The sequence below is a fragment of the Tympanuchus pallidicinctus genome, unplaced genomic scaffold (assembly GCF_026119805.1).
Source record: "Tympanuchus pallidicinctus isolate F22 unplaced genomic scaffold, pur_lepc_1.0 scaffold2, whole genome shotgun sequence".
NCBI classification, from domain to species: Eukaryota; Metazoa; Chordata; class Aves; order Galliformes; family Phasianidae; genus Tympanuchus; species Tympanuchus pallidicinctus.
This window is the reverse complement of record NW_026294721.1, coordinates 5,002,161-5,028,763: the sequence shown is the minus strand read 5'-3', so window position 1 is coordinate 5,028,763 and position 26,603 is coordinate 5,002,161. Positions and strand designations below refer to the sequence as shown.

At 46.5% G+C, this 26,603-nt stretch overlaps 1 protein-coding gene across 5 annotated transcripts; it reads right to left on the bottom strand.

Annotated features, from left to right (window-relative positions):
• Nucleotides 1–1,981: 1,981 nt before the first annotated feature.
• On the bottom strand, nucleotides 1,982–26,603 carry CHMP3 (charged multivesicular body protein 3). 5 transcript variants are annotated; one of them, XM_052681382.1, is made up of 7 exons: nucleotides 26,272–26,571; nucleotides 24,186–24,325; nucleotides 6,270–6,330; nucleotides 4,310–4,489; nucleotides 3,407–3,528; nucleotides 2,711–2,825; nucleotides 1,982–2,519 (listed from the first exon to the last, which is right to left on the bottom strand). In XM_052681382.1, the coding sequence occupies exons 1-7, from the start codon at nucleotides 26,495–26,497 to the stop codon at nucleotides 2,386–2,388; spliced, it is 978 nt and encodes a 325-aa protein (XP_052537342.1). In that variant the 5' UTR covers nucleotides 26,498–26,571; the 3' UTR covers nucleotides 1,982–2,385. The 5 variants fall into 5 exon arrangements, with proteins under 5 accessions (XP_052537342.1, XP_052537340.1, XP_052537337.1 ...); XM_052681380.1 differs by lacking the exons at nucleotides 24,186–24,325; nucleotides 26,272–26,571 and adding an exon at nucleotides 6,678–6,817; XM_052681377.1 differs by lacking the exons at nucleotides 1,982–2,519; nucleotides 2,711–2,825; nucleotides 3,407–3,528; nucleotides 4,310–4,489; nucleotides 6,270–6,330 and adding exons at nucleotides 9,061–11,210; nucleotides 12,870–12,985 and having other exon boundaries at nucleotides 26,272–26,603.

The following is a 26,603-nucleotide window of genomic DNA, read 5'->3' as shown; positions in this document are numbered from 1 at the left end:
CTGGGAGCAGCCATGAGGCACAGTGGGTCAGTGCAGGCGCTGTCACGTAGCTCAGTGTGCACAGATGTTCCCATTCACTGAACTCCTGCTGCTACCTTGACGTCTGCTGAACACCTGTCTGTTCAGTGAGAACTTCCCTCCAGCTTTACTTGCTGAGGTCTCTAGCTGGCAGAAAACACCTGAGCTAGAGCAGCCACTGCTCTGTCTGCCTCCTGCAGCGAGAAACAACATGTTCACTTGTCACTTTGTGTTTGAAACAATGAAGAACCCTTCAAGCCAAGGCTGTGTTTCAGATGAGTATTCGTTCTTGCAATAGCGAGTTTCAAGTAAATGAAATAAAGCAGCTTAATTGCCTTTCTTGGATCTGGGTGGAAGATGTGTGGGGAGCTGGCGTGCAGTATCCTAGCACCCAGCGAGTGTAATGAGTCACACTGATTTTACACACAGACGTGCACATACTGCTGAGACCCGTTTGTTAAAGACAGATTTTGAATTTCCTTACTACTGCTACATAATCTTGTCTTAACCCAGCTATCAACTACTGCCAGTCACTGACTTTCCAGGTGTTTTTCCTTTCTGAGCTGTGAAGATGATAAGAAACAAATTGCCCTCAGTCAGCTCTTGTTTGCTTTGCAGCAGAAAGGGAGCACTTGAGTTTCATTGCTCAAAGCTGGGCCCCAACCGGAAGCATTGGGGCTGCTGTGGGCTGTGCCTCTGTTTGCCTCCAGCATGAAAGTGAACAGCACTTGGCTCCTCCTTGCTTCGTCAGCTGGGACTGGAAGCTGTTGGGCAGCTCCCAGCTCTGAGTGCCTTCTCTGAACACAGTCTTAACTTCCTTCAGTAAGTCTGTCTTAAAATTAGAGACTGCTTACTTTGCCTGTGAGGCTCTGTGCTCCTGACCTGTTGGAACAGGGGCAGCATGGCAGTGCGTGCTGCCTCTGCTGCATCGAGATGAGTTTTGCCTGAAGTTTCCCTTTGGGAGGAGGCATCCTGTGCTGGGGATTCAAACTCCAACAATGTGCCTCTTAAACAGCAGCTAACTTCACAACCACGGAAGTACCTGGTATGGTTGTGATGATGTTCAGACAGCTGCAGGTGAGTTCACCTTTCAGTGTTAAGATGCCACGTATGGGATGGAGTTCTGAGCATTTGTCAGTACGCTTCTTTACAACGAAATTAATGAAAACTGAAGATGGAGGGGCTTCTTCTCGAGCTCAGGGGGCTTTATTGGAATGTCTTTGTATGAAATTTCAGAGCAAGGAACTGACGTGGCACAAATGGCAACAGCAGGTTCAAATAAAATTGCTCTCTGTGAGCAGGTGCTTCTCCAGCCTGCAGCAAGAATTGTTACAGCAGTGCAGCCACCTTCCTCACAGTATCTTCAAGCTGCTCTAAGGGACCTTGGATCCACCCCCCCCACCACAACAACGAGATGAATTCCAGCAGCCATCCTTGTTTATATTGTGACTGCAGTGCTGCACCAGTGTCAGATGAAGCTCACAGCTGCTGGCCTGTAACACTGCTGTACTGTGGTACTGGGTTTGGATGAGCAGAGTGGGTAACAGATGCTGCTGCTCAGCAGTGTTGGGCCACAACTGTTCTCCCTGGGGGCTCTGTGGGTACCAGGTTTCATTTCATAGATCTTCAGTTAGTTGCGTTTTTGGTATTTGGACAGGATCTGTTGTGACCTGCACCCAGCCACAGGCAGAAGAGCTGCCACTATGCTAAGTGCAGTGCGGGTGCCACAGCTTGCCTTTCATTTCTGCCACCTCCTTTCTCATCATTTTCATGCTGTCTACGCTTACTTGTTCAAGCTGTTGCTTCTTCCTGTGCCTACCTCCTCTTCTGGCTCTGTCCAGGCTTTCTTTTTACTTAACAGCTGCTCCTGCGTGAAAGCTTTTCTTTAGCTTTGTAAACCCAAAAGGGAGCTGCGAAAGGCGAAAAATCTGGAGAGGTGCAAATGAGCAGCTGTGTCCATGCATCACTTTAAGAGCAGCTTTAATAAAATCTGGAGTCGGTCAGTCAGTCAAAGACCTCACACCACAGAAGGTTTTGGTAGCTGATTAAGCCAAAGTGCTGTTTAGCTTGAAGGAGCATCCTTCCCTCAGAATGTACTTCAAGACCTGATATCTGAAAACACATCACTTTACAGACCTTTGCCCTTTCACCATCATCTCCCACCTGAGACAGGCTGAAAGAAAAGGGGAAAACAATCTCTTGAGACTGCAGCCCCCAAGAAGAAGTGTATGTTACAGTAGTTTCTTGGAGAATACAGGACTCAGGCAGAAAAAAATATATTACATAAAATATTTGCACATGTTAAGTGTTGCATTTTGAAGATAGAACATCCCATAGTGGAACAAAGGCAAACTGTACATCTCCTCCTTAGCTACGCAGCGTAGCCAATCGTGACTGCATTGCTTCAATGTCTTCCTCCTCGTCAACAGCAGCAGCTGCTCCCATGGGTTCTGGCTCTGGCAGAGCATCTGTGACCTTACTAGGTGCTTTACCCAAGGCTCCTGTGAACAACATAAAGAGAGCCCTTAGTGAGCATTACGTTGTAATTTAATAATCAGCAGCTCTTAGTACGGGCGTTTCAATAATTCTGCCAGCCACTGTCAAGTAACACCCAACAGCTGTCTGTCTTTACAGGCCCTCATGGCTGGGGCAGTGGGATTCATTGGGCTCCTGGTGGCCCACAGAGACTCACCAGCTGTAATTTCAAACAGAATTTTGTCAATTTCCATCTCTGCTTCCTCCTCCATTTCATCCTCATCCTCCATACTTTCGAAGGTGTCCTCCAGCATCTCCTCTATGATACCAGCCTAACAGGAACAAGAAGACAGCAGGTGATGCCCTTGGAAACTGGAGAGCAGTCATTTCCCAGTCTGAGTTTCCCAGTCTGATGCCCATCCAGGACATCCAATCACTGCTCAAGCTTTTCTGGATAAGACTGGCTGTAGTCAGATGTACATTCTGAGCCTGTATCTGTACAACTGGAGCTCAGGAACAGCAGTAAGGAACGAGGATTAAAGATGCATGTTCTCACATTCACACCCTGCAGCTGTTATTCACTTCTGTTGTACACTGAAAGTTGAAAGATGCTACAGCATCTCCAACCCACCTTAATGCAAGTTTGCATCACAGAGGCATCTGTACTTCATGTGCTTCAGTCATAAAGCCAGGCTTTATGAATTGTACATGACAGGCTGTACAATTTGTGTCTGACATAAGCTTCCCTTCTTTCCCATCTGCATGTAAAAATATTTCCCTACAGGGCCTGGCACCACATGGCCAAAGCCTTCTGGTGTATAATGGTAAAATGGTTCAGAAGTTGCACAGTGCTTCAGCTCACTGGACAACCACCCCCTGCTCACCCACACCTGATCTGTGTTACAAATCTTACCTTCATCATCTCTTTGGACAATTCTCTCATGGTCGCCTGGATTTCAGGGATTTTCACTAAACTCTGCATAGCTTTCATGACTTCTGTGCTCTTCTGCAATGAACCTGCTACTCTGAGGACAGCTGTGAAGGAGAGGCATAGAATAACTTGAATGATCCCTGTGTCACCGAAAGGAAGGAAATTATATCCTCCCTCTGCAGATAAAAACTTGCATTTAGGCAATGTAAAAGAAACGTACAGCCTGCAACACAAACCCCAGACTGAATTCTACATTCTTTCTCACTGCTTGGTCAGCACGTCAGAACATTCATAGTACAGTGAAGATGCCAGCAGCAGGAACACGGAGGCTGCTCTGCATCTTTCCTTTTAAAGGAAATCCCAATCTGCAGGAATGGCCCCAGCCTCTCTGCTGAGTGAGGTACGTGGGGAGTCACGTTTGACTTTTGAAATGTTAAGTTTCAGTAGCTTACTAACCTGGAGTTTGGGGACTTGCCTCCTTGTTGCCAGTTCACTGCAATGTCACATCACATAGATGCAATCTACTCGTGGATCTCAGTCCTCATCAACCCCAGAGAGGAGGATTAGGCCCGAGTGCTGCTGATGTTCGTTCAAAGCTGTGTGTTTATGCTGTGCTGGTACATGGCACTGATGGGAGCTAAGCACCCATCATGGCTGGATGTGGGGACTCAGAACTGCAGCAGCCAGATCCCTCAGGACCAGGTACAGGAAGAATTTCTCCAGGTCCTGAAGGCCCCCCAGAATCAGCTCCCTTTAATAAGAGGAGCCTGCTTCTAAATTCCATCTCACTCAATTCATCCTACAGATGACCTTCTGAAAATGGAAATTCAGCCCTTGTCTCTGGAGCTGGGGGGAGTCATTGCACAGGGGCTTAGAAGTTCTTACCAAGCTGGTTCTTCATCCCCATGAGAACAGAGTTCATGTGAGCTTTGGAGGCATAGAGTTTGCTTACAGCCTTCCTAGAGCGGATCAGTTCCTTGGCCAGGATCACACACACATCTTTCTGCCCCTTTTTGGCAGCATCCTTTATCGACCGTTTCACCTTTTCCTCTTCTCTCTGAATATCTGAAATACAGAAGAAGATGCACAGCCAATAGTTACAGACTGCTATGGACTTGGAAGAAAAAAAAACAGTCATTTGCTGGCGTGTATTTTCAAAGAAAATAATTGTTCAGGTTCTGGGAAGGCAAACCAAAGAGAGCAAATAGCAGAGTAACAACACACAGCTCTCTGCTTTTCAAGACATCTCCAAAAGCGTCATGAATGTAAGAGCAAAATAACCATTAAGAAAAGGAAGGAACTCCCATTTCTGTGTGCTCTTTAGGACACTGCGTATCCCCAGAGCTTCTACATGGGAAGTACAACACTGCACCAAGGCCATTCGTTAAGTCAGTCTGGAGGAAGTTCTGGATAAGTGAAATTCATCCTACCAGATGGGACACGGGTACGTTAGATCTCTGCAGAACACTTCAGGTTACGCAGAATATTTTACTTGTAGAATTTCAGAATGATGACATTTCTGTACAACAGACCAACTCAGCCCCAGGACCACGTTATTTCTCCATTCCAGATGCAATAACTACCCTGGTTTATTTGATTTCAGCCCCTTCCCCTGCCATGAGAAGAGAAGGTTCCGGGGAGACCTCATTGTGGCCTTCAAGTACTTGAAGGGAGCATCTAGATAAGCTGCATCGCTGGGCTGAGGTGAATGGGAGAAGTTCAACAAGGCCGTGTCAGGTCCTGCACTTTGGCCACAACAACCCCATGCAGCGCTACAGGACTGGGGATGAGTGGCTGGATGAGTGTGAAGAGGAAAGGGACCTGGGGGTATTGATTGATACTCGGCTGAACATGAGCTGACAGTGTGCCCAGGTGGCCAAGAGGGCCAACAGCATCCTGGCCTGCATTAGAAATAGTGTGGCCAGCAGGAGCAGGGAGGTGATCATCCCCCTGTACTGAGCACTGGTGAGGCTGCACCTCGAGTGCTGTGTTCAGTTTTGGGCTCCTCACTACAGGAAAGGTATTGAGGCCCTGGAACGTGTCCAGAGAAGGGCAGCAAAACTGGTGAGGGGTCTGGAGCACAAGTGTTATGAGGAGCGGCTGAGGGAGCTGGGATTGTTCAGTCTGGAGGAGACCTCATTGCACTCTATAACTTCCTGAATGGAGTTCGTGGTGAAGAGGGGTTTGGCCTCTTCTCCCAGGCAACGCGCAAGACCCAGGGAAATGGCTGCAAGTTGTACCAGGTTTAGTTTGGACATGAGGAAAAACTTTTTCTCTCAGAGAGTGGTCAGCCATCCCAGAGAGCCTGGGATGGGTGCCCAGGGAGGTGGTGGAGTCGCCATCCCCGGCTGTGTTCAAGAGGCGTCTGGATGAGGAGCTGCAAGATATGGTTTAGTGCTTGTGGTAGCAGTAGCAATGAGAAGACGATTGGACTAGATGATCTTACAGGTCATTTCCTATATGCCTATATTTCCTATTTCCTTGTGATTCTATGATTCTATGTAAACAGGAGGGGAACGGCTGTTTATGAGGGAGGATAGTGATAGGACAAGGGGGAATGGTTTTAAACTGAGGCAGGGAAGGTTTAGGTCAGATATTAGGAGGAAGTTTTTCACACACAGGCTGGTGAGGCACTGGAACAGGTTGCCCAAGGAGGCTGTGGATGCCCCATCCCTGCAGGCATCCAAGGCCAGGCTGGATGTGGCTCTGGGCAGCCTGGTCTGCTGGTTGGTGACCCTGCACACAGCAGGGGGTTGGAACTGGGTGAGCATTGTGGTCCTTTTCAACCCAGGCCATTCTATGACAAGGAAGGCAGAGACACAAAAGAAAAGCCGGAAGGACGCACCTCTGATCTGTCTGTCAATGACTCTCATTTCTTTCCTTATCTTCAGAGACCATTCGTTCACCTCAAAATGAGAAAGCGCGAGAGTTAGCTGGACTCCAGCTGTAAAGGGACGCTGTCCTGCACGATTCCCCCCAACGCAACCACTCGCACCAAACCGCATCGCAGCCAACGCCGCTGACCGCAGCCCCTCGCACGGCGCTCGGTGCCTCGCACTCCGCTCCGGTTCCACACAGCAGCACGGTGGGACACAAGCGCTCAGGAAACGGCCGCTGCCCGCGAGGCCGAGGAGTCGAGTCGCAGCCCTGGGGCTCGGCGCCGGACCCCCCGCTGCCACGGCAACGGCCCGCGCCGCCTCCCGGTCCCGCACCCCTACTCCCGCCGCCCGAAGCGGTCCCGCCGGGCGCTCACCAGCTCCTTGGGCGGTTTCTCGGGGGTCTTGCCGAAGAGTCCCATGGTGGAACCGGCCCGCCCGGCGCCGCCTTTCCCGCCCCGCCCGCTGACGGGGCCTTGCGGCGCACGGCCCTCTACGCCTGCGCCGACGGCCGCCGCCCGGCCTCGTTGCGCATGCGCGCGCCTCCGCCCTGCGCGCCGCCGTGAGGGAGGGGCGCAATTCGATTGGCCACGCCCCCTACAGCGTCAGCCCCGCCCCCCCGTGCCGCTCCTGCGGCGCCAGAGTAATCGCGGCGCTTAAAGGTTGCAGAGGCTCAGGAGCACGGAAGTGCTGTTAACTTCATCTCACTGCGAGGACTTGCAGTCATACTTACCCTTGCCGACCCTGCACACAGCAGGTGGTTGAAACTAGAGGTTCATTGCGGTCCTTTTCAATCCAGGCCATTTTATGGTTCTACGGTGCTGTGACTGTTTTCCAGTTCCCACAGAAAGCCGTTTTAATCGTACTCACAAAAGTGGACAGTCCACCTTTGTCTTTTTTTCCCTTATTCAAAACCTAGAGCAGAATGAAAGCAGATCTGAGGACGCTTTGGAAAGGAGAGCTCTCCTCTGGGATCAGAGAGCAGGAAAAGCAGCGGAGGAAAGCAGCTGTCACTGAACGCGTGGTCAGCAGCCCCGCGACTGAGGACTGGGACCAGCGCTGGCAGCAGGCAGCCAGCAGGGCCATGCAAACTCACAGTGCAACTGCCAGCCTTGCTCTAGGCCTGGCCTTTTCTCTGCTCCCCGCTTTTACTGTTTGGGGGTAGACTGAGATCCTGTGCTCACACTAAGCTCCCTTTGGATGCCTCTGCAGACACGACACGAGCGTTTCCTAATATAAAGGCACAACACTGCTTTCCCTTTCCTGCAGGGACCACCAGGACAGCTGCTGTGGATTTTGAAGCAGATGCATCCAGCAGGATCTGGATCGCATCAATTAATGTAACTCGGGTTCACAGGCACAGGGCGACAAACCCTTCAGTCATTCCCATCCACTGTCCGTAATTATCTGCACATATGGAAGTGCCCTCTGCGGCTCTTTTGCTAATTAAGCAGCACTTTCTGTCATTTATCAGAAGAATTGGATCAGGAGAGCAAGCGAGGTCATTAAATCAGCTGGAACAGGTGTGCACAGCAGCTCACAAAAGCAGCTGACCCAGCGCCCAGCAGCGCTGCCTGGCACGGGCTGTGTGCTGGCGTTGGCTTTCCAGCAGCACGCGGTGCCCTGAGGACACGGCGCCGTACCAACGTGCCCTCGTGGTGCTCAGCAAACCACGCAAGAGCTGTGCAGCAATACAGGCAGGCTGGGAGCTGCTTACAGTAAGCACATGTGTGCTTACAGCACTCAGTGCGATGGTGCTTCGCACACTGCAAGCTGACACGCTCTGTGCCCTCACTGTGCCTCCCACTGCTCCGCCTTGGTAACGAGGGGTGAAGGACATGAACCGACAGCCCTCTGTTGGAATAAAAACTCTTTCTGCAGTACAACAGGGCTGGTGATGCTCCTTCTACCTCCTGACCTCAACGCTGCGATAGGATATGAGAAAAGAAGCACTGCTCAAAACAGCTCTTCTGATGATTAGGAGTGTCCTCCTGCGATGACACCTGCTGATGGGAGGTGTGAAACATTTGGTGACAGAACAAACGTGTCCAGGTCCCCTGCATGGATAAAACAGTGCCAAATGGCTTTGTGAGCACTCACGTCCCACATGTCTCTAGAGGCACAGTGAAGAGATGGATCAGAACTGCAACTGGCACCTGCGTTTATGCTTTTCACTGCCTTTGTTAATTGTCCTCCTTTTGTACCACATGGGCAAGAACTGGGGAGGAGACAAAGCAAAATTTCCTCACTGAATTTACAGTCAGCTGATTCCTGAAAGGCACAGCCAAAGCTGCACTTTCTTACTGAAATACAAAGAAACCAGACCCCATTTCTCATGGCATCAAACAGCTGTTGCTCTTCTCCAGGCAATCAGAAATCACTGCAGAACACCAACACCTGGAATCTGGAATGTTCTGCCTTAACAGGGTGCTCGGGTCACTCCAAGGCATTCTCCCCCTTCATGATGGTTTGCTTTGAGACTGGAGACCATGAAGCCTTCATAGATGTCTGCAGATGAGATACTGGAGAGACAGGTTGTAAGGAAGAGGGTCTGAGAAAGCAATCTGTGATCAATTAGGAAACCCCTGATCAAGCAGAGAACCTCAGTGAGACACCACTGCCTTCTGCTCGGCCGGTGGTTCATTGAATCACAGAATACTTCGAGTTGGAAGGGACCTCTGAAGCCACCTATTCCAACTCTTCTGCAACGCACAGGGACACCACAGCTACCTTCACAGTACAGAAATGAATTCCAGCATCCCTAGGAGATGATTTATTAGTCACAAAAGTTGTGTTATATTTTTATTGTCTTCACAGATAAATCAGACCAGCAAGACATCTGTAACTATACACACAAAATATTTATCAAAACAATTAACATTACAAATCTCCTTTTAAAATAATTTATTTCACGTATCTCTTTTTAAACGGTACTGTCTTATAACGTACATTATTCAACAAGGATGTGCTGAACAGACTCTAAAATAAGAAACACTTAAATTAAGCAATCATCTCCGGTTAGAATTTAGATTCCCCCCCTATCCTCACTTGTAAACGTTTGCTGGGATACGCTTCTGGTGGAGGTTTGATTTTGTGCTTACAAAAACAGCGTCGAGTTTCAGGATGATGAAAAGAAAGAAGTTATTGTACGGTAAGAATGCATTCAGTTCAACACACAAGGCAACCAAATAACTCTGCCATTAACGTTAGATCGTGTATATTTTAGTTCACTGCACTAACATTTAAACTAAAACTTCAAACCACGTAATCTTTTAAGTGACTAACATTGAAAAGGCAAGCAGTAATATCCTGAAAGCTGACACAGGACACGGACGCACGGCTAAGACGGGGCATCGTTGGACAAAGGCTGTGGTTGCATGTATGGCTGCTTTTTTTTGTAAGAAGCCCACCTGCAGACGGGGCAGCAGTGCCTTCCTCCCGCCAGCCACATCACAATGCAATTCTGGTGGAACACGTGGCCGCACGGCAAGCCCATGAGCAGGCAGCCCCTCTCGAAGTTTTCGAGGCACACCACGCATTCCGTGCAGTGCAGCATCTCAGGGGGCCACGCTGACCAATCCGGCTCGTCTGCGGTGCTGTACGACCCGTACGACCTCGCTTTGCGCTCACAAGGCTCCCTGTGACAACACGGACTGGCACACGAACAGCTGTCGGCACGGCAGCGAGGCTCTCCTGCCCTGCGCCTGTGAAATGCATTTGGCTCGTCCTCCTCCGAGATGTCTTTTTCACTGCTGAACACCTCTCTGTTCTCACTGTCAGAGTCACTTTCGCTGTCTTGGAGGGATTCCAGCGTTTCGTCCGAATGGATGCCGAGGCATTTAAACCTCCACATTGGTAAGTTTTTGATATAATCTGTTGGTATCAGAGGGTGAAGCCAGAGATCGGGGAAGGCCAAACGCTCCAAGAACAGATCTGGGTCTTCGTCCCAATCTGAGTCAAAAGGGAAGTGTTGAAAGGAAGCGATAGGGTGAAACAAGTAGCTGGTGTACCAGTCCCACAGGCTGGAGAGCCACTCTAGATTGTTAGCATTGACTTCATCGTTGTTGTTATTGCGTCTTCTCTTCTTCTCAAAGTAATCAATCAGCAAACCATGGCCAAGGTACGTGCTGAGGAAGAGCGCTGGGTGCGAAGAGTAGAACATCCAGTCGGCTCTTACCCAAGAAGCCAATGTAGTTGTGTTAGAGTACCTGAAGAGTTTTAAACTGTACTCATAAAAGCTGTCTAAGTAAGGTAGTTGCAAAAAACCCAACACGGGTAGCCAGGAAATAATTAGGAGTGAATTATACGTCCCTAAAGTGCTTATAAGAACCACAAATCGCTTTATAGTGGCGCCTTGCGTAATGAACAGGTCCATCCAAGCCATCAGATTAACCAAAACTAAGCTTAAAACAAATAAATCGTTAACTTCTGGTTGCAACGAGCGCAAAAAGGAATCCATGGCACGCAGTGATATAAATTCACCAGCATTACTTCCATACCTGTAAATCCCTTCAGGAGTCCTAAGTATGTAGGATGGTGTCTTGTAGATACCAATTTCTGCCATGTAACTTTTATTGTCCCAGTTTTCCACGTTCACAAAAATAAACTCTACTCTCCCGGTAAACTTTACACTTAGTGCAGAGAAGAAGGCTGGAGGCTGGTCGAGGCTGGCAAATAGGTATATTTTCACACGGTACTGGTCACTTCTGTTCCACTCTTCTCTTAAATGTTCAGAGTTGTAAATGGTTTTGATCCGAGAAGCAGCGTGGGCTGTGATCCATTTGAAAATGTGCTCCACTTCAATTTTGCGCCCGCTGTATTCTTTAAGCATTACTTTTCCCTTGGAGGTGCTGGTCTGTGGAACTGACATAATGAGGGTGGATTTCAGCCAGCCCCTCCTCCTGCAGTATCTGCAAAGAAAACGGCAAGTTAGATGATGGAGCTGCATACTCCTGCAGCTGCAGTCCTTACATCTCCTTAATGAGCCCAAAAATTAGACACGGTGAGCACCTGGGAGTTCTTACAGATAACAGCATGAAATACAGGCATCCAATCATCTCTGACAGAGAGCACTTACTCTTACAACACATCTGTTATCTCTTTTATCCATCTTTTCTGTCTTTGTTATCTATCTTACAAGAAAGCCGTCAGCGGATCTGCATGTGTCAGATGCTGGAAGAGGAACAGTGCTCATTTTCATTGGTTATTATAACAAGGCCACACATTACACAGCATCACACAGAATCACAGAATGGCCGGGGTTGGAAGGGACCTCAAGGATCGTGAATCTCCAACCCCCTGCCACATGCAGGGCCACCAACCTCCCTATTTAATACTGGACCGTTAAAGTCACCTTGCCTTGGAACTGGCTTTGAGAAGAACGCAAGTAGACTTTTTTCTCTACACCACAGAGCTTTGGTAGCAGAGCTATTTTTCATAGGCATTCTGACCAAAAAAAATAACCATCACAATGCAGGTCAATGCCCTGCAGCTTTCAGATAACTTCTCCCAGTGCTTCCCTCAACCTAGTTTTGCCAGTCAGCAGCAGGGTGAATTTAACAGGACGCTGGCATGTTGACAGCAGATTCAATGAAGTGAGAAGGCTGTGCACTTCTTACTGGGGCCATTTTGGAAGGATGCAGGCAGGCCAACTGGTGTGGTGAGAGCTCACCATAAAACTAGCAGAGGCTGAGATGGGATGAACTCATGAGGATTCTATGATAAAATTGAGGCTAATTAGGAGCTATGCAAAGAGAAACACTGCCAAAGTTTCAAGATGCTCAGGTATCAATGCTTTTACTATATAAGATTATTTCTCTAAACACTGTGAAGTCTAAGAATCTTCCCTTCCAATTAACTTTGCAATTTCTGTAAACATTTAGCATTTGAGATACATGCATAATCCCCAGACCAAAATTCTAGACAAGATTTCCTGTCATGTGAAGCAAATGCTTCCAGCACAACGCCATTAAACGACTGCTTTTGCAGCAGCACAGGATTATTAATAGCTTCTTTGACTCTGCTTTTCTTCCTCATTTGAAATCGTACGTAAACAACAGAGAATCCTGCACAGCGCGCTGCCTGCTGACAAAGGCTGTGTTCATGTCTATATGGAAGCATGCACGTATTTGCCAAGGAACAGGACAGCAATAATCCTGAGAAGTAGGAACTGCTTTGAAGCTTGGTGCTCACCTGTGTTTCTCCTTTCCAGATAGCAAAAAAGCACCTCTGCAACCCAGAGCTCTCTTATATGAGCTATATTCAGCTGCATTCTAAGCAAGCAGTTCCTGTCCATGAGTGCCCTAAGGCCAGATTCTTCTACTCATTCTCTACCACTGCTGTATGATGCTCTACACAGTCTCATCATGTATTTCCCCCACAGTGCTTTAGGAAGCTGCAGACCTGTGTTTATGATGCTGATAAATAATGCAGCAGAGAATTCTGAAGAGACTTTAGCAAAGATATAAACAAAAGCACCTTCTATCACAGCTGCTTTTACAACGCAGGAAGCCCAGCTGCCGGAATACAGCTCAGCCTTAAACATTCTGGATAATCCTTTAAGAATATACCTGGGGTCACTGGAACAGTTAAAAGTGCCAGTACGTATGCCGAATCTCGATACTTTCTTCACCATTTTCTCCCAGTGGACTTTACCCACCAGTGGACTTCTGTCGTTTGCTATGACCTATTGCCAAAAAAAGGTAATAATTCAGTATCACAGTAAGTTGGCTTTCCAAAATAAAGAGCAAATTTCATGAAAAGAGAGATCTGGTCACTTGATATCATCTTCCCCTTCCCTTAGACAATGCAATAGGAACATAGAACACAGGTGCACCAAGTGTCTTTGGTGAGTGACACTCTAAGACACAAATACTCTTTGTGCAGAGAGGCAGAAAAGCACACTGTCATTTAAACTTACAACATACCAAAGAAACACTGTCTCAAAGCAGGTAAAAACGCATGTAAGTAGAGTGTGTGGACCTGATATCAGTTTATTCTGCCATCAACCACCTCTGAGCAGTGGAAACTAGTAATTAAACTCTCAGATAATAACCCAAAATCTTCTGCCAGTGACTCAGTCCATGAGGTTATGTGACTGCTCCATCCCACCTGCAATTCCAAGATGGTAATTCACTGTGATAGATCCCAAGGACTAATTTGCCATGCTGTATTAAAGAAGTACTTCTGGTTACCTACATGTAAGCTTCTACAGGTGTCCGCGACGAAGGATAAGGACTGATAACTGCACAGGGAAGGGGAAAAAAAGGAGAACCTGCCTGCCTGCTGCTGGCAGCTAATGCTGAATGACATGCCTGATCATGTGTTATTCCATGAGCTGTCACAGTTTCTATTTTAGAAATGCCTCACATGCTTCCACAAGCTGACTGGCAACCACTTGAAACACGTTTTTAAACCAAGTTTTGAAACTTCTATTTGTTAGGCATTTGTTTACCCACCATTAAACTGCTCCCAGTCGTTTCTAGGCTTCATAACCCGAAACGTCAGCTCTCCTCCCTAAGTTAGGCTGCCAGCACGATGAAGAGCTCACCATGTACAGGCTGAGACACTGGGCTGGAAAGCATGCCCAGCATTTGAGACTCAAAAATGTATCTGCTTTGTGCTAAATAGCATCCACTCAGAAACTGAAAATAAATGGGTTTACTGCACCGGATGTCCTATATGGAGACATGAAGCTGTACTGAAGCTACAGATTGCACTGCTCAATGCGTTTAAATAAAATCACAGTTGAAGATTGAGATGGGAATCCTTCCAGCCCTTCTCAGAACACACACATCACGTAGCTTGCCTGCCCATGGGCTGGCTAAGTGTAACCTCCAGGCACCCAGACAACCAGCTGGGGACACTGCTGTATTATTGAGGCTTCTTCACATCACCTGCTGGGTATTTTCAGTTTCTTTCTTCTGTATACTTCAAGCCAAAGAGACCACATTCCTAAAGACAACTTGAGACATTTATATCAGTAAATCCCCAAAGCTACTACAGCACAATAAAGGCACCTGATGTAGTGAGGAGTCATTACGTTTTATTAAGGAGTTCTGAAATAAACGTTGGAACACTCTCTGGCCAACTGCTAAGAGATCCTTCTCACTACACCACACTACAGTACCCACTGCCAGCGCCCAGAGAACGCGAGGCACTGCAGACAGGTCACCAGTATGTCTGTGTTTGTCACACTGGCTGTTGGTACTGCCTGATTTTCAGGCTAGGTTAATAGCAGATTCCCTGTTCATTGCAGGGGAGTTGGACTAGATAGCATTCAGAGGTCCCTTCCATCCCTAAGGATTGTCTGATTCTAATTCCCATCCTATCAAAGTCTGTGCTGCTGGAGAAAGTTACTTTGGAAGACAAGGGTAGAGTTGACAATAGAGAGAACTTTCCTATGGTTTTGCACACTTTGCAACATGCTTTGAGCTCATGCTTTTTTTATGTCTTCATTACCAAAAAACAACACGACCAAAGATGACTGTTGCAGCTGTTCCTCGTAGGCAACACCCACTGACAGCATTGGGAGTTCACTGCACAGAGGCACTTTGGAAAGCAATCATAGAATCATAAAGGTTGAAAAAAACCTCTAAGCTCACTGAGTTCAACCCATCCCCGCCAACAAGCCGAGTCCCTCAGTGCCACATCTATGTACTTGTTGAACACCTCCAGGGACGGTGACTCCACCGCCTCCCAGGGCAGCTGTGCCAATGCATCACCGCTCTTTCTAACAAGAACCTCCTCCTAACATCCATCCTGATCCTCCCCTGGTGCACCTTGAGGCTGTTCCCTCTCATCCTATCACTGTTACCTGTTTGAAGGGGCCAACTCCCACTTTGCTCCAACCTCCTTTCAGGGAGTTGCAGAGAGCGATGAGGTCCCACCTGAGCCTCCTCTTCTCCACGCTGAACGATCCCAGCTCCCTCAGCTGCTCCCCATAAAATGTGTGCTCCAGACCCCTCACAGCTCCACTGCCCTTCTCTGGACACTCCAGGGCCTTCACATCCTTTTTGCAGAGTGGGGCCCAACACTGAACACAGTACTCCATCATCTCTGTGGAAGAGGGTGCCAACTACAGGGTAAGTAACCACGATGCAATCCAGTCTAAAGATAACTTACAAACACTTCTAATAGATCTTATTTAAGAAGTGTGAATTTTCATCAGATGAGACATTTAGCTGATAAGAACTGTGGCTGAGGAGAGCAGGTAAGTGAATGCACAGGAGGTCTGCAAGTTCTTCGAGGCATCAAAGAAATCCCAATTTTTTATTGAAAGCAAGGGGGAAAAGTTGTCTCAAAAATGAACTTAGTGCTCTGCCTCTGTTATCAGATGAAGAGAAGATGGCTGGCTGGGGACTGGCTAGCATGTTTATGGCACCTGAAGCTAGAAACAAAACTCAAATAATATCATGCACTTCAAATCAGAATGAGCAGAACTGCGATGCAGTGAGCACACAGAATTACAGATCCACCTGCAAACATTTCTTGCAAAACCACCATCACGGTGCTTTGCATTCTGACGGGAAGTTAGTTACTATTTTTAAGAGCAAATGAAAAACTTATCCCGCTACTTTGATCTCAACAAATTGCAGAGCAAATTTTGAAGGCACAGAGATGACTGAATTTCCCATCCCCTTCAGCATGGAATCCTAGAATTGCTCAGGTTGGGATTACTGAAGTTGTATCATTCCTGTTAAGATGAGAGTTAAAAAAACCAATCCTCTCCTGGAGACAATGAACTGGATTTAAAGACAAAGGAAAGGTAGTCATCTTTTCCCAATTTGGTACAGCGTTAGTGATGTGCTGCATGGGAAGCTTGCAGGTGAAATGGGGATCAATTTTTGTAATGAGTAAAAAAAATAAAATAATCAGAAAGCAAATCAGAAATCGGCTGAGGCAAGAAAATATCAAAATGCCAGAAAGGTATTAACAGAGTTCTTAATGGATTTCTCTCAGAGATCTGGTCAGTGTATGTCCCTATTACTGCCCTTAAGCAGAAAGCCCAAAGCCCTTCACAGCTGGGGAGCACGGGGAAAAAAGAGGATTGTAATGCCATACAAACCTCATAAAGCAGAGTGTCAGGAATGAAATTGAAATCAATAGCAAACAGGACACTGGGCGTTCATCAGGTAGAAAGGACAGTGGGATGTGAAGCATGGGGCTGCAGCTGATCCAGCAGGGCTGTATGGCATCAATAGTAACTGGCTGTGAGATAAGCAAGCTCTAGGAAATACCACACCTGGCAAAAACAAACCGCTTGACTGATTGCATGCACTGGGAGTAGCAGGGTAGGCATTTGGAGTCACTGGAATTGAAGGGCAATGTCAATTCAAGCACAATCAGAACAAATTAGCCATGAATACCCTTAGGCCTAAAGTCAAGGCACATTTCCAAGATGAATGGAACAGTCAACAGGAGCACCACACACAGACAATCTATTTTAAAGAGAGAGCAAGGTATTTTATAAACATTACTCCACAGCCTAGCAGAGGTGAATTCACTAATCAAGAAGGTCCCTTCTGGCCATCTGTTCCACTCCGACTGGAGAAATCAAGAGAAAGCTCATAGGAAAAAAAAAACAGGTATATTTTATGGAATCAGCCAGCACTACTGGGAAACTGACATTTACAGGAATACAAGCCCTTCAAGCTCTTCTTGTCATTAGCTGCATTCACGTTCTGCAAAATATCACCTGTCAGAGTGACAAATAATACAAAGAAGATAATCCAATTAATCCATTAATCATCTTAATGGGCTAAAAGCATCCAACAGGATCAAAGTTACCCTGCCATCTGACAATCCTACAGCATGGAATACATCTGGTACCTACTGTACACATCACCCAGGCCAGAGGACTGGATCTGAACTCCTGCTCTTCCTCTTCATGTCAATGTCAATTTGCATGAGTGGAACAATCAGTGTGGCAGAAGAAACTGGAGAGGTTTTGGCCCTCATCGGACTCTATCTATCTACCAGCTTTCTCTGGAGACTCAGACATGAGTTTCTTCAAACACATCAAAAGGTCAGGAGACTCCCAAACAACTGTTGTGAAATACTGCAGGTAAGTTAAGCTACCAAGATGTGCAAAGCAAAGATGGAAAGTCTGCAGCTTGGAGAACTCAATTTTTATGTCGTGCAACTGAGTTTTCTTTTTCACTTTCCACTATACAACCACATAGCTAAAAAGATGGATTTCAGATATCACATGAAAACAAACAAAACAAAAACCACAGAATTACAGTCACAGAATCACCAAGGTTGGAAAAGACCTCCAAGATCACCCAGTCCAACCACACACCAATCACCAATATTTCCTACTAAGTCACAACCCTCAGAGCAGCAGCTAAACATTTCCTGCACACCTCTGGGTTGGTGACTCCACCACCTCCCTGTGCTGCCCATTCCAGCACCTGACCACTTGTTCAGAGAAGTTTTTCCTAACATCCAACCTCAATTTCCCCTGGTGCAACTTGAAGCCAATAGAAAATATGAATTGAGGGACACAGGGGCCGTGTCACTTTGGAAGTACCAACACTGTGATGACTTCAGCAGGCAGTTGTGTGAGTAGCTTTTGCATAGGAAGAGTTCTCCTGACTCTGAATTAGACAGAATAGTCCCATGGACATAAACAGGTGACGCCAATTAAGAACCTAATTAATAAAATCATTTTGATCTATAAGTTAAAATAGCCAGTGTTATGACATTAAAGAAGCAGACAGACTTTAAGAACAAATACCCCAGAGAAAGAAACATACATGTTTTGAAAAATACGACGTCAGTGAGACATTTCTTAGAATCACAGAATGGCCTGGGTTGAAAAGGACCACAATGATCACCCAGTTCCAACCCCCTGCTGTGTGCAGGGTCACCAACCAGCAGACCAGGCTGCCCAGAGCCACATCCAGCCTGGCCTTGAATGCCTGCAGGGATGGGGCATCCACAGCCTCCTTGGGCAACCTGTTCCAGTGCATCACCAGCCTCTGTGTGAAAAACTTCCTCCTAATATCTGACCTAAACCTCCACTGTCTCAGTTTAAAACCATTCCCCCTTGTCCTGTCACTATCCACCCTTGTGAACAGTTGTTTGCTTAATCCAATTTGCTTAATCCAAAAGGAAAGTCCTTCAGGTAGAGGCACAGACACCACAGTGACCACTTCGTAACTTTCACTGATGCAGCTGCACCGTAACTCCCCAGCCTGGTCATTCCCAGCCATTGTTAAGGATTTTTCTAAATTATTCTATGAAACTTTAAGAAGATAAGTACCAGGAAAAGGTACTTGTAATGGCTACTGAAGAGACTCAAGGAAACATTTGCTGTAGCAAAACGCAGAGGTTCCTGTTCTGGTAGCCCAGCAGCGTTTGAGCACAACACAGAAGCTTCATTTGAGCACTCTCCTATTTCTGTTCATTCAAATCAGATATTGCTCAATCTCTTTTACACCACTATGCAGAGATTTCAAAGCCGGCCTTTCTAACAAGAAGCCATCTCAATAAGTTTTGAAGCTCTCCCACCATGGAGATTATTCAAACATCACAAGGCACGAGAAGGAGTCAGACACTGAAAAATGAAGAACAAACAACACTTTGTGGTGTTGCAGCACTCATTATTTTAACCAATTCCAGCTCCTTTAGTTATTTTCTGTCCCTCCTCTGATAGTTAAGAGGTACAAAGAAAAGAAACATACTAACCACTTGATGTGTAAAAACTATTGCAAGATGGAGGAAAGAGCTTCCATGCAGCAAACTGCAGTATGTTCAAAGATACAGACCCTGAAGACCTGTGACAGGCAGCTCTGTAAAGAGGACATTTTAAAATCACTCCTTAAATCTATTTATTACCCAATCCAATGGCCTCAGAAACCCACAGTAACCTCAGCAACACTCCAGAGAAAAACATCCTGACAGATTATTTACTTTGCTACTCAACAACCCTTGTGCTTCGGTCCTTTGATTAAGAGCCACTCTACTTGTATTTGTTACATTGCACCAGAGATGGGAATACTAAGAAAAAAAGGGAACAAAATAGAAAGGCAGAATGGAGATGACACAAGAGAAGCTCAGAGATGCACATGTGTTTTCTACATTATTATTTTTGCTTTTTTTTGTGATGGAAAAATATTCACCTTGGCAGCATCTCTGAGCCATTATGGCATATGAGCGTGTGCCATTAAAGGAAGAGAAAGCTATCCAAATGAAAGCACCAAGGGAAGCTCCAACATTATCCAAGCTGGAAGTTAGCCAAGACACCAGGTGTCAGGCACACCTGCTCATACAAGCACACAACGTTCTGAATACACACAAATAGTCAAAACTCGGTTTTACAGCCTGGCCACAAAGACAGCTTCAAGTACCCATCAAGACAGGGCACTGGGGAGCTGTAACACAGATTAAATCGCAAGGAAGAACAAAACCTGGGAATTGAAGAGCCATCACCACCCTCTGCACACAAACACATCCAGGCAGTCCCCCCAGGAGCAGTCAGCAAGGCAATCTCTGCGTGAAGGAACTCAGACGCCAAGCTGGAAAGACCTGCATGATTTTGCCAAAAGCAAAACCCATTTCTAAGTTATTTAAGGCAGTGGTAAGGTCACACGTGTGTGAGAGCTGTCAGCACAGCTCACCACTCTCCAGTCTGAGATATCCAGAATCACAGAGGACCAGGAACTCAGTCAGGGTGCCTGCAGTGGGTAAGTGAGCAAAGGCAGCCTCATAGCTCTGCACAGAGCACGTATGCTCTATGGAAGCATCCACAAAGATATAAAAGCTGAAAAACACTCGTCTATTAATTCAGCTTCCCATGTGTGTCCAACATAGTTGGGTTTTTTTTGTCATCAACTGTTACGTTACTATCCTTCCACAGATAAAACAGTAGAGATACTGGGACAAGTCACAGAAATACATCTAATTAAAACTGATCTGGTGTGTTACTTACTAGAAGCATGGGAAAATGGGAAAATGCCTATTTATGATGTTCCTGAATGCATTCAAGGCCAGGCTGGATGTGGCTCTGGGCAGCCTGGTCTGGTGGTTGGCGACCCTGCACATAGCAGGGGGTTGGAACTGGATGATGATTGTGGTCCTTTTCAACCCAGGGCACTCTATGATGATCCACGAATGTCTGCACCTTCATTCATTCCAAGACATCTCACACACAGCTTATTATTCTGCACTGTGCTGATGAAACTGAATTTCCACACAGTCTCTCTATGCCAAGGACTCACAACTAGTTCACAATCTATCTCTATGGATTAAAGATGTCTGGTTTTTGTTTTTTGTTATTTGCTTTTTTTTTTAAACTAGTCTTTTCCAAGAAAGAAACAATGAGAAATTTGGTTAAAATAGGTAAAGACAGAAGAGTGCATCCGTCAGAGCACATAACAATTAACTACCTGGAAATTACATGTAGTTTTTCAAGGCAGGCAAGCTGTTCTACCCACCAATCTGAACAGCTCTGTTGAGTCCTCTCCACATGCAGGGGCTGAAAATGAATGAGCTGTTATAATGAATTAGCAAAGATATGCAGGCACTGTGAGAACTATCACATTTCAGCTGATGGTGTTCTACACCCTTGGCCGGATAAGAAGGCTCTCCAGAAGGATACTGAAAGCTAAAATGGGGTATCCTATGGTAAATGATCCTGAAGGGCTACTGGAAAAAATGGCACAAACATTGAACAAGGTATTTTAAATGAGCTAAGTGCTTACACCTAATTTCCTTCTAATGAGAACAAGCAGTCACCTGGCAAATTTGAAAAGGCAAATATGAAAATTACTCTTCAGACACGCAAAAGCAAATCAAAACAGAAGAAAGATCACCAAAACTCCACACAAACATCCCTCACTCTGTGATTACACCACTTGAACATGAAGCTCGGATGCAGAACAGACTGGGATGGAAGAGGCATGTGGACATGGCACTAAGGGACGTGGCTTATTGCTGGCACATGGCGGGGCAGGCAGTTGGCTGGACTGGTCATATTGGTCATCTTGAAGATCTACTCCAACTGAGGCAGTGCTGTTATTTTCCACTCACAGTCACATCTTTCGCATCTCTCCCAGCCATGCTGCCTGGTAGAAATGTTCGTCCTGCTGCCTCAAAGCCAAGAATGAAGTTCTCTTTGCTTCTTTCTAACACCATGTTACCAAAGGTCTTTTTTTAAACAAAAGAAAAGCATAATTTTAGATTTTAACTTCATTCAAAGAATTTTATTTTTTTTTAAAAGATCTTTTTATGGATCTTTTATTAGATGTTTTTAAAAAGCCTTAATGGCTATGTACACTGTTGGATGTGACAGGCTTGTAGAGGCTAACCAGAAAGCATTAAGGCATAGCAGAGCCTGGAAAAGCAAGAATGTTGAGTTACTCCTCTGCCAATAAACCAAGCAGCACCATTCTCTGCTCCAGAAGCTACCATTCATCCTTCCTGCTCGCCAGAGAAGTGCATAACAGCAGCTGGCAAGCAAGAAGAAAAACATAAAAGGAAAGGTGATGAGATCATGAGCTAATAAGAGAGAACATGCTGCTGTCGGAGGCTCTACGAAAGTCCCATAGAGGAACATGGGACACTTGCTAGCAGCTACACTTGTAAACAAACTACTGCTGTACCACTGAACCTCAATTCTTTGCATGTGGGTTTCCAGAACATGGAACATAGCCACAAAACACTTGGTTTCCCTGCATACGGTCTCTGACTTTTTCCAGGTTTGCCTTGCCAGCTCTAAACAATAAATTCACCTCTGAATTGATCAGACCCATCAAAAAATAATCGTGGTTTCCTCATTTTGCTCACATTCTCTGCAGACAGTGCATGCTACTACATTACCAGCTTGTGCCACCCAGAAATCTCATTTACATGCACTGGAAAATTAAAATCATCTTCTGAGTCTTTATCCTCTGATACATCATCACGATTGTCTCCCAAACCCAACTCAACCAACACAGCCCAACTCAGCACTGCGTGAGCTGAGCCAGAACCATTCCTCTCCCTCCACTGCTTTCCCAGCCTGTGTGGAACAGATTCAGGGTCAGGAAAGAACCTGGAGCTCCTTTCTGCTTCCCAGCCAGCAGCAACAACAGAGCAGACCATTCCTCCCTCCTCTGTGGTCGCTGAACCTCTACATAAAGCATCCTCGGTCTTGCACTGTCCCCTGCCTAAGCTCTGAGCTGAGCAACTGTTTCACAGTATGCTGAAAGGTAAAGGAGAATGGGAGAGCAATCAGGAGTTGGAACTGGAAGGTGGTAACAGGAAGATTTGCGGGGAAAAAGCACATGAAAAGAGCATGGAAAAACCTGTGAAAGGACACAAAGAATCCAGTGCAGAAGTGAAGTAATTGTGGCAAGGGAAACAAATGAAAACACAGTGATGAAAACTTGAGGGAAGGCAAAAATGAAAGAAAGAAATTTGATATCTTGAGTGGTTTTCATTGCGGAGAAAGAGACCAACAGCATTCAGCAAGTAAATTATTCAGTAAATTTCAATAATGTTTCTTTCCACAGCTATTGTGACCAACTGAATAGCTGTGCAAATATTTCCAAGATGATGACAACATTCATCACATCTGAGATATCAAAATGCAGCCTGACTGACTGGCTATTATGAAGCTGGCTGAAAATATATTACCATTAAAATTCAGCAAACAACTGACAACAGAACTGCCACATTTTACTCTTTTGAACTGTATGGAGAAGAGTTTTTTCACATCATACTCACATTTGTCAGCTAGCTGAGAGACAGTAAGCACAATGTCACTCAACAGCCCTCTCTCTGCTTGAAGGATTCCCTTCTGTATGATTTAAACCTGAAATTTGGACTCAACGTTCATTTCCAAAATGCCAATGCCATTTTGACTACGCAGGTAATCCTTCACCTCGTTGTCTATTTCAGAGGTGGCAGTAGCACAGCTCTAGTAACAGAAAGTCATTAAATCCTGGTAATCAATTTAAATAGAAAACATGAAAGTAGGAGATCAGACAAACTGCTCACTGCAGGAAGGAGAGCTGTCAGGTAAACAATGATTATCTGGGGAAAAAGTCTGACTGCCCAACGTGGCTAGTCCCAGGAAACTTTTGCCTAAAAAGATCTCTTATCAATGGAGAAGTTGATGAAGGAAAGTATTTTTTCACATTTTTAATTTAGACTACTTATCTTATGTTCTCATATGTTATCAAGAGTGATGATAAATTGTTCCAGAGCCTCATCTGCAGAAGCCTAAATGTTTTCTTGTTCTCATGCAGCCCTGGGGAAGCTCGCTGTAAATCAATGGGCCCACAAGGTTTGGGGAAAGGCAAACTTGAAGCTTCCAGAACATACTGTGCAAACAGGCTGCTGGATCAGAAAGCTGCACCTCTCTCCCTTGTGAAGAGGTAAGAGAGACTGCTGAAGTGCTCTAAGCCCCTTAAATAAATAGATACTTAAACCAATCGGGTCTGAGCACGTAATAAAAGAAGACCAAGACCAGAGGCACTGCTCCTGTGCCAGCTGGGAGCATATATACCTAATGCACTTACTTCACACTATATATATACCTAATGCACTTACTTCACACTATACACAAATTTGCACAGTACCAGGGCCAACTACTTGCGCAGTCTGTGTGCTACAGTGTGTGCTGCTCTGCTCTTCTGCTGGCTGTAAAGCATCTGCCTTCAAAAAGCAATCCACTCAGCAACAGGTTTTCTTCTTCTCTGTATAGGAACTCTGTCACTTCCAGTCTTGCTCAATTTTTAGATCAGATTTGCTCCTTGTGATCTCCCTGATGTGGTTTATCTCTGCCATCATCTCCCTGTTGCACATTTTTCTTCTAGTTAACCACCCTCAAAAATTTCTTGTTCAAAACTCACTCTGAATGTGATACATAAAAATACACGATAAAACACCCATACCTGTACCAGCCAGATCCCATCTTTTGTATCTTCTACAAGCTCATAGAAATGCATTTCACCACTAAAGTTCGTACTTGAAACTGACTCAGAGGCTTCTTCCTCCTTGAGGGCAGAATAAAGTTCCCCTTCCATAAGGTCACCTGAAAAAGAAGCAATTGGAGACATTCTGTTAAAACATCATGACAGATTACTTAATAGCAGCAATTTCTAATAGTAACAGTGAGTCTATTTCAGAAAGCAGCAGTTTCACTGGGTAGATTTTAAATGGGTGCTCAAAACCCTTGTCAGTAGGAAGGCGACTGAAGTTATTTTAGTTCCATCCATAGGGACCTGACTATGAACAATCTGACAACGCTTCTGATTACACAGACATACCACACATGAGAGTAAATGAACATCTCCTGAGCCTCCCTATCTGAAAACAACAGCATCTCAGGGGCAGGCAGCAATCTGAATTCACGTATCTTGACTTGCATTTCACGGGACAGTAATTTTGGAGCAAACAAATTCTCAGCACTGATCATTCGAACAGCATTTCAATCAGAAATACGGTACCTAAAAACATGTTGAGTGTCCCACAAGAAGCAAAAATCCAACACAGAACAATTCAGCTGTTGAGTTCTGTTTACAAAGTTGTGAATCAGTTCTCATCAACTCCATCCTAGCGAGAAAAGGGGCTCGTGGTGAAATCATTTGATGTTTCCCCCACAACCTCATTTCTTCCCCATGATTTGTTCTGCCATCATTACTAACATTCTTAATAACAACTGGTATTTTTGCAACTAATATGTTCAACTTGAAGAAATGAAGCTTTGCCCAAAGAGGCTACTTCCTACAAAATGAGGGGGGAAAAGAAGTGCTGTTACAGCAGAAACACTTGAGAGCTTTCAAAAAGTATTCATGGAATTCAAACTTCAAAATTAGAGAAAAATTCTGCAAAGCCTATTGGCACTAGAATTGTTTCCATGACATTTTAAGTCAGTTAATACAGTTTGTTTGGCGTTAAACACTTCCCTGCAGCATTTGCAGCCCAAACATAATGACATCATGAAAGTACGTGACAGCCAAAGAGCGAAAGTGATTGGAAACAAAACTGAAATTGCCTCCTGGTGCCTACTGGTGAAGCAGGAAAGTGAATAAACAACATAAATAAACAACAAACAATACAAGCAAATTAGATTTAGCTGCCCAGCTTTAACATCAATTATTAAAGCCAGTTAGCATTTTGTGGCTGTGACCTCCCTGTATTCATCCAAACCCTTCTCTGTCTTTTCTGTCTGGTTCCCTTACCGAGCACCAGCATTTTTCTCTCTCTAACAGCAGCCCTTTGCCCCGTGATTTACAAGCAGCAACGTCCTGCTTGGCTGGCACTACGCTGATTACATCAGCCCATCTTCAGCCCTTTGGGCCACTTCCCTTTGGGCCATCTGTACTTTCCATGCACTCCTGCAGCTCTGCCCACTCTCAGTGCTGCCAGGCGCCCCACAGCCCCCCACTTCCACGGATCTGTACCAACTTCTGCAGCACTTTTCCACGCACAGCACCCGCTGATCCCACAGCTCTGCTTCCCTCATCCCCGTCCCGATGACACTCCCAGCAAACAAGCAATCCGTAGGGAAAGGGATGCAGAGAATAAGCCAGCCTCCACTAAATAATAAATAGCAACCCGCCAGCCTGCGTATCTTTGGATTCTTTCCTCCTCGAATTCTTTCCTCCTCGTTTTTCACGGCCGATGACATTCGCTTTCAGCCGAGCGCAGGGAGCCCAGCGCTGCGCTGCACACCCGAAAGCAAAAACCCCCTCCCGACGGGAAACCATTTCTTGACAGCCTGCCCGAGGCCTTCCGAACGCCGCCCGCCCGTGCCTCCCCCCATAGCCGCCCCACCGACAGCCGAGCTCGGGGCACTCAGGGGTCACGCCGGGCCCGCGCCGGGCGCGCTGACGCAGCGCGGAGCGTCGTGCCGCCGTCGGTGCCGCCGTCCGAGCGCCGCCCGGGGCTCCCGCCGCAGCACCGCGATGCCCTTGGCCGGAGCTGCCGCCTTAGGCCCGAGGGGAGGGAGGGAAGGGAGGAGGGAAGCGGCCTTACCTGACTTCTCCACCAGCTCCCGGACATCCTTCTTCTCGGGCAGCCCCGAGTGCCCCAAGCCGCGGCACTCCAGGATGGTCCGCAGCTTCCTGAAGCTCAGCGCCACCGGGTCCACCAGCTGCGTGGCGAAGAAGCCGGTCTCGTACCACACCACGGCCTCGAACACCCTGGCCAGGACGAAGAGCACCAGGAAATACAGCAGCAAGAAGCACAGCTTCAGCCACATCTTTCCCGGCGGGCGGGCGGGCTGACGGACGGACGGGCTGTAGAAGCCGGGGGGGCCGGCGCTGCCCCGCGGCTGGCGGCGCTGAGGCGGCGCGGGGCTGTCAGCG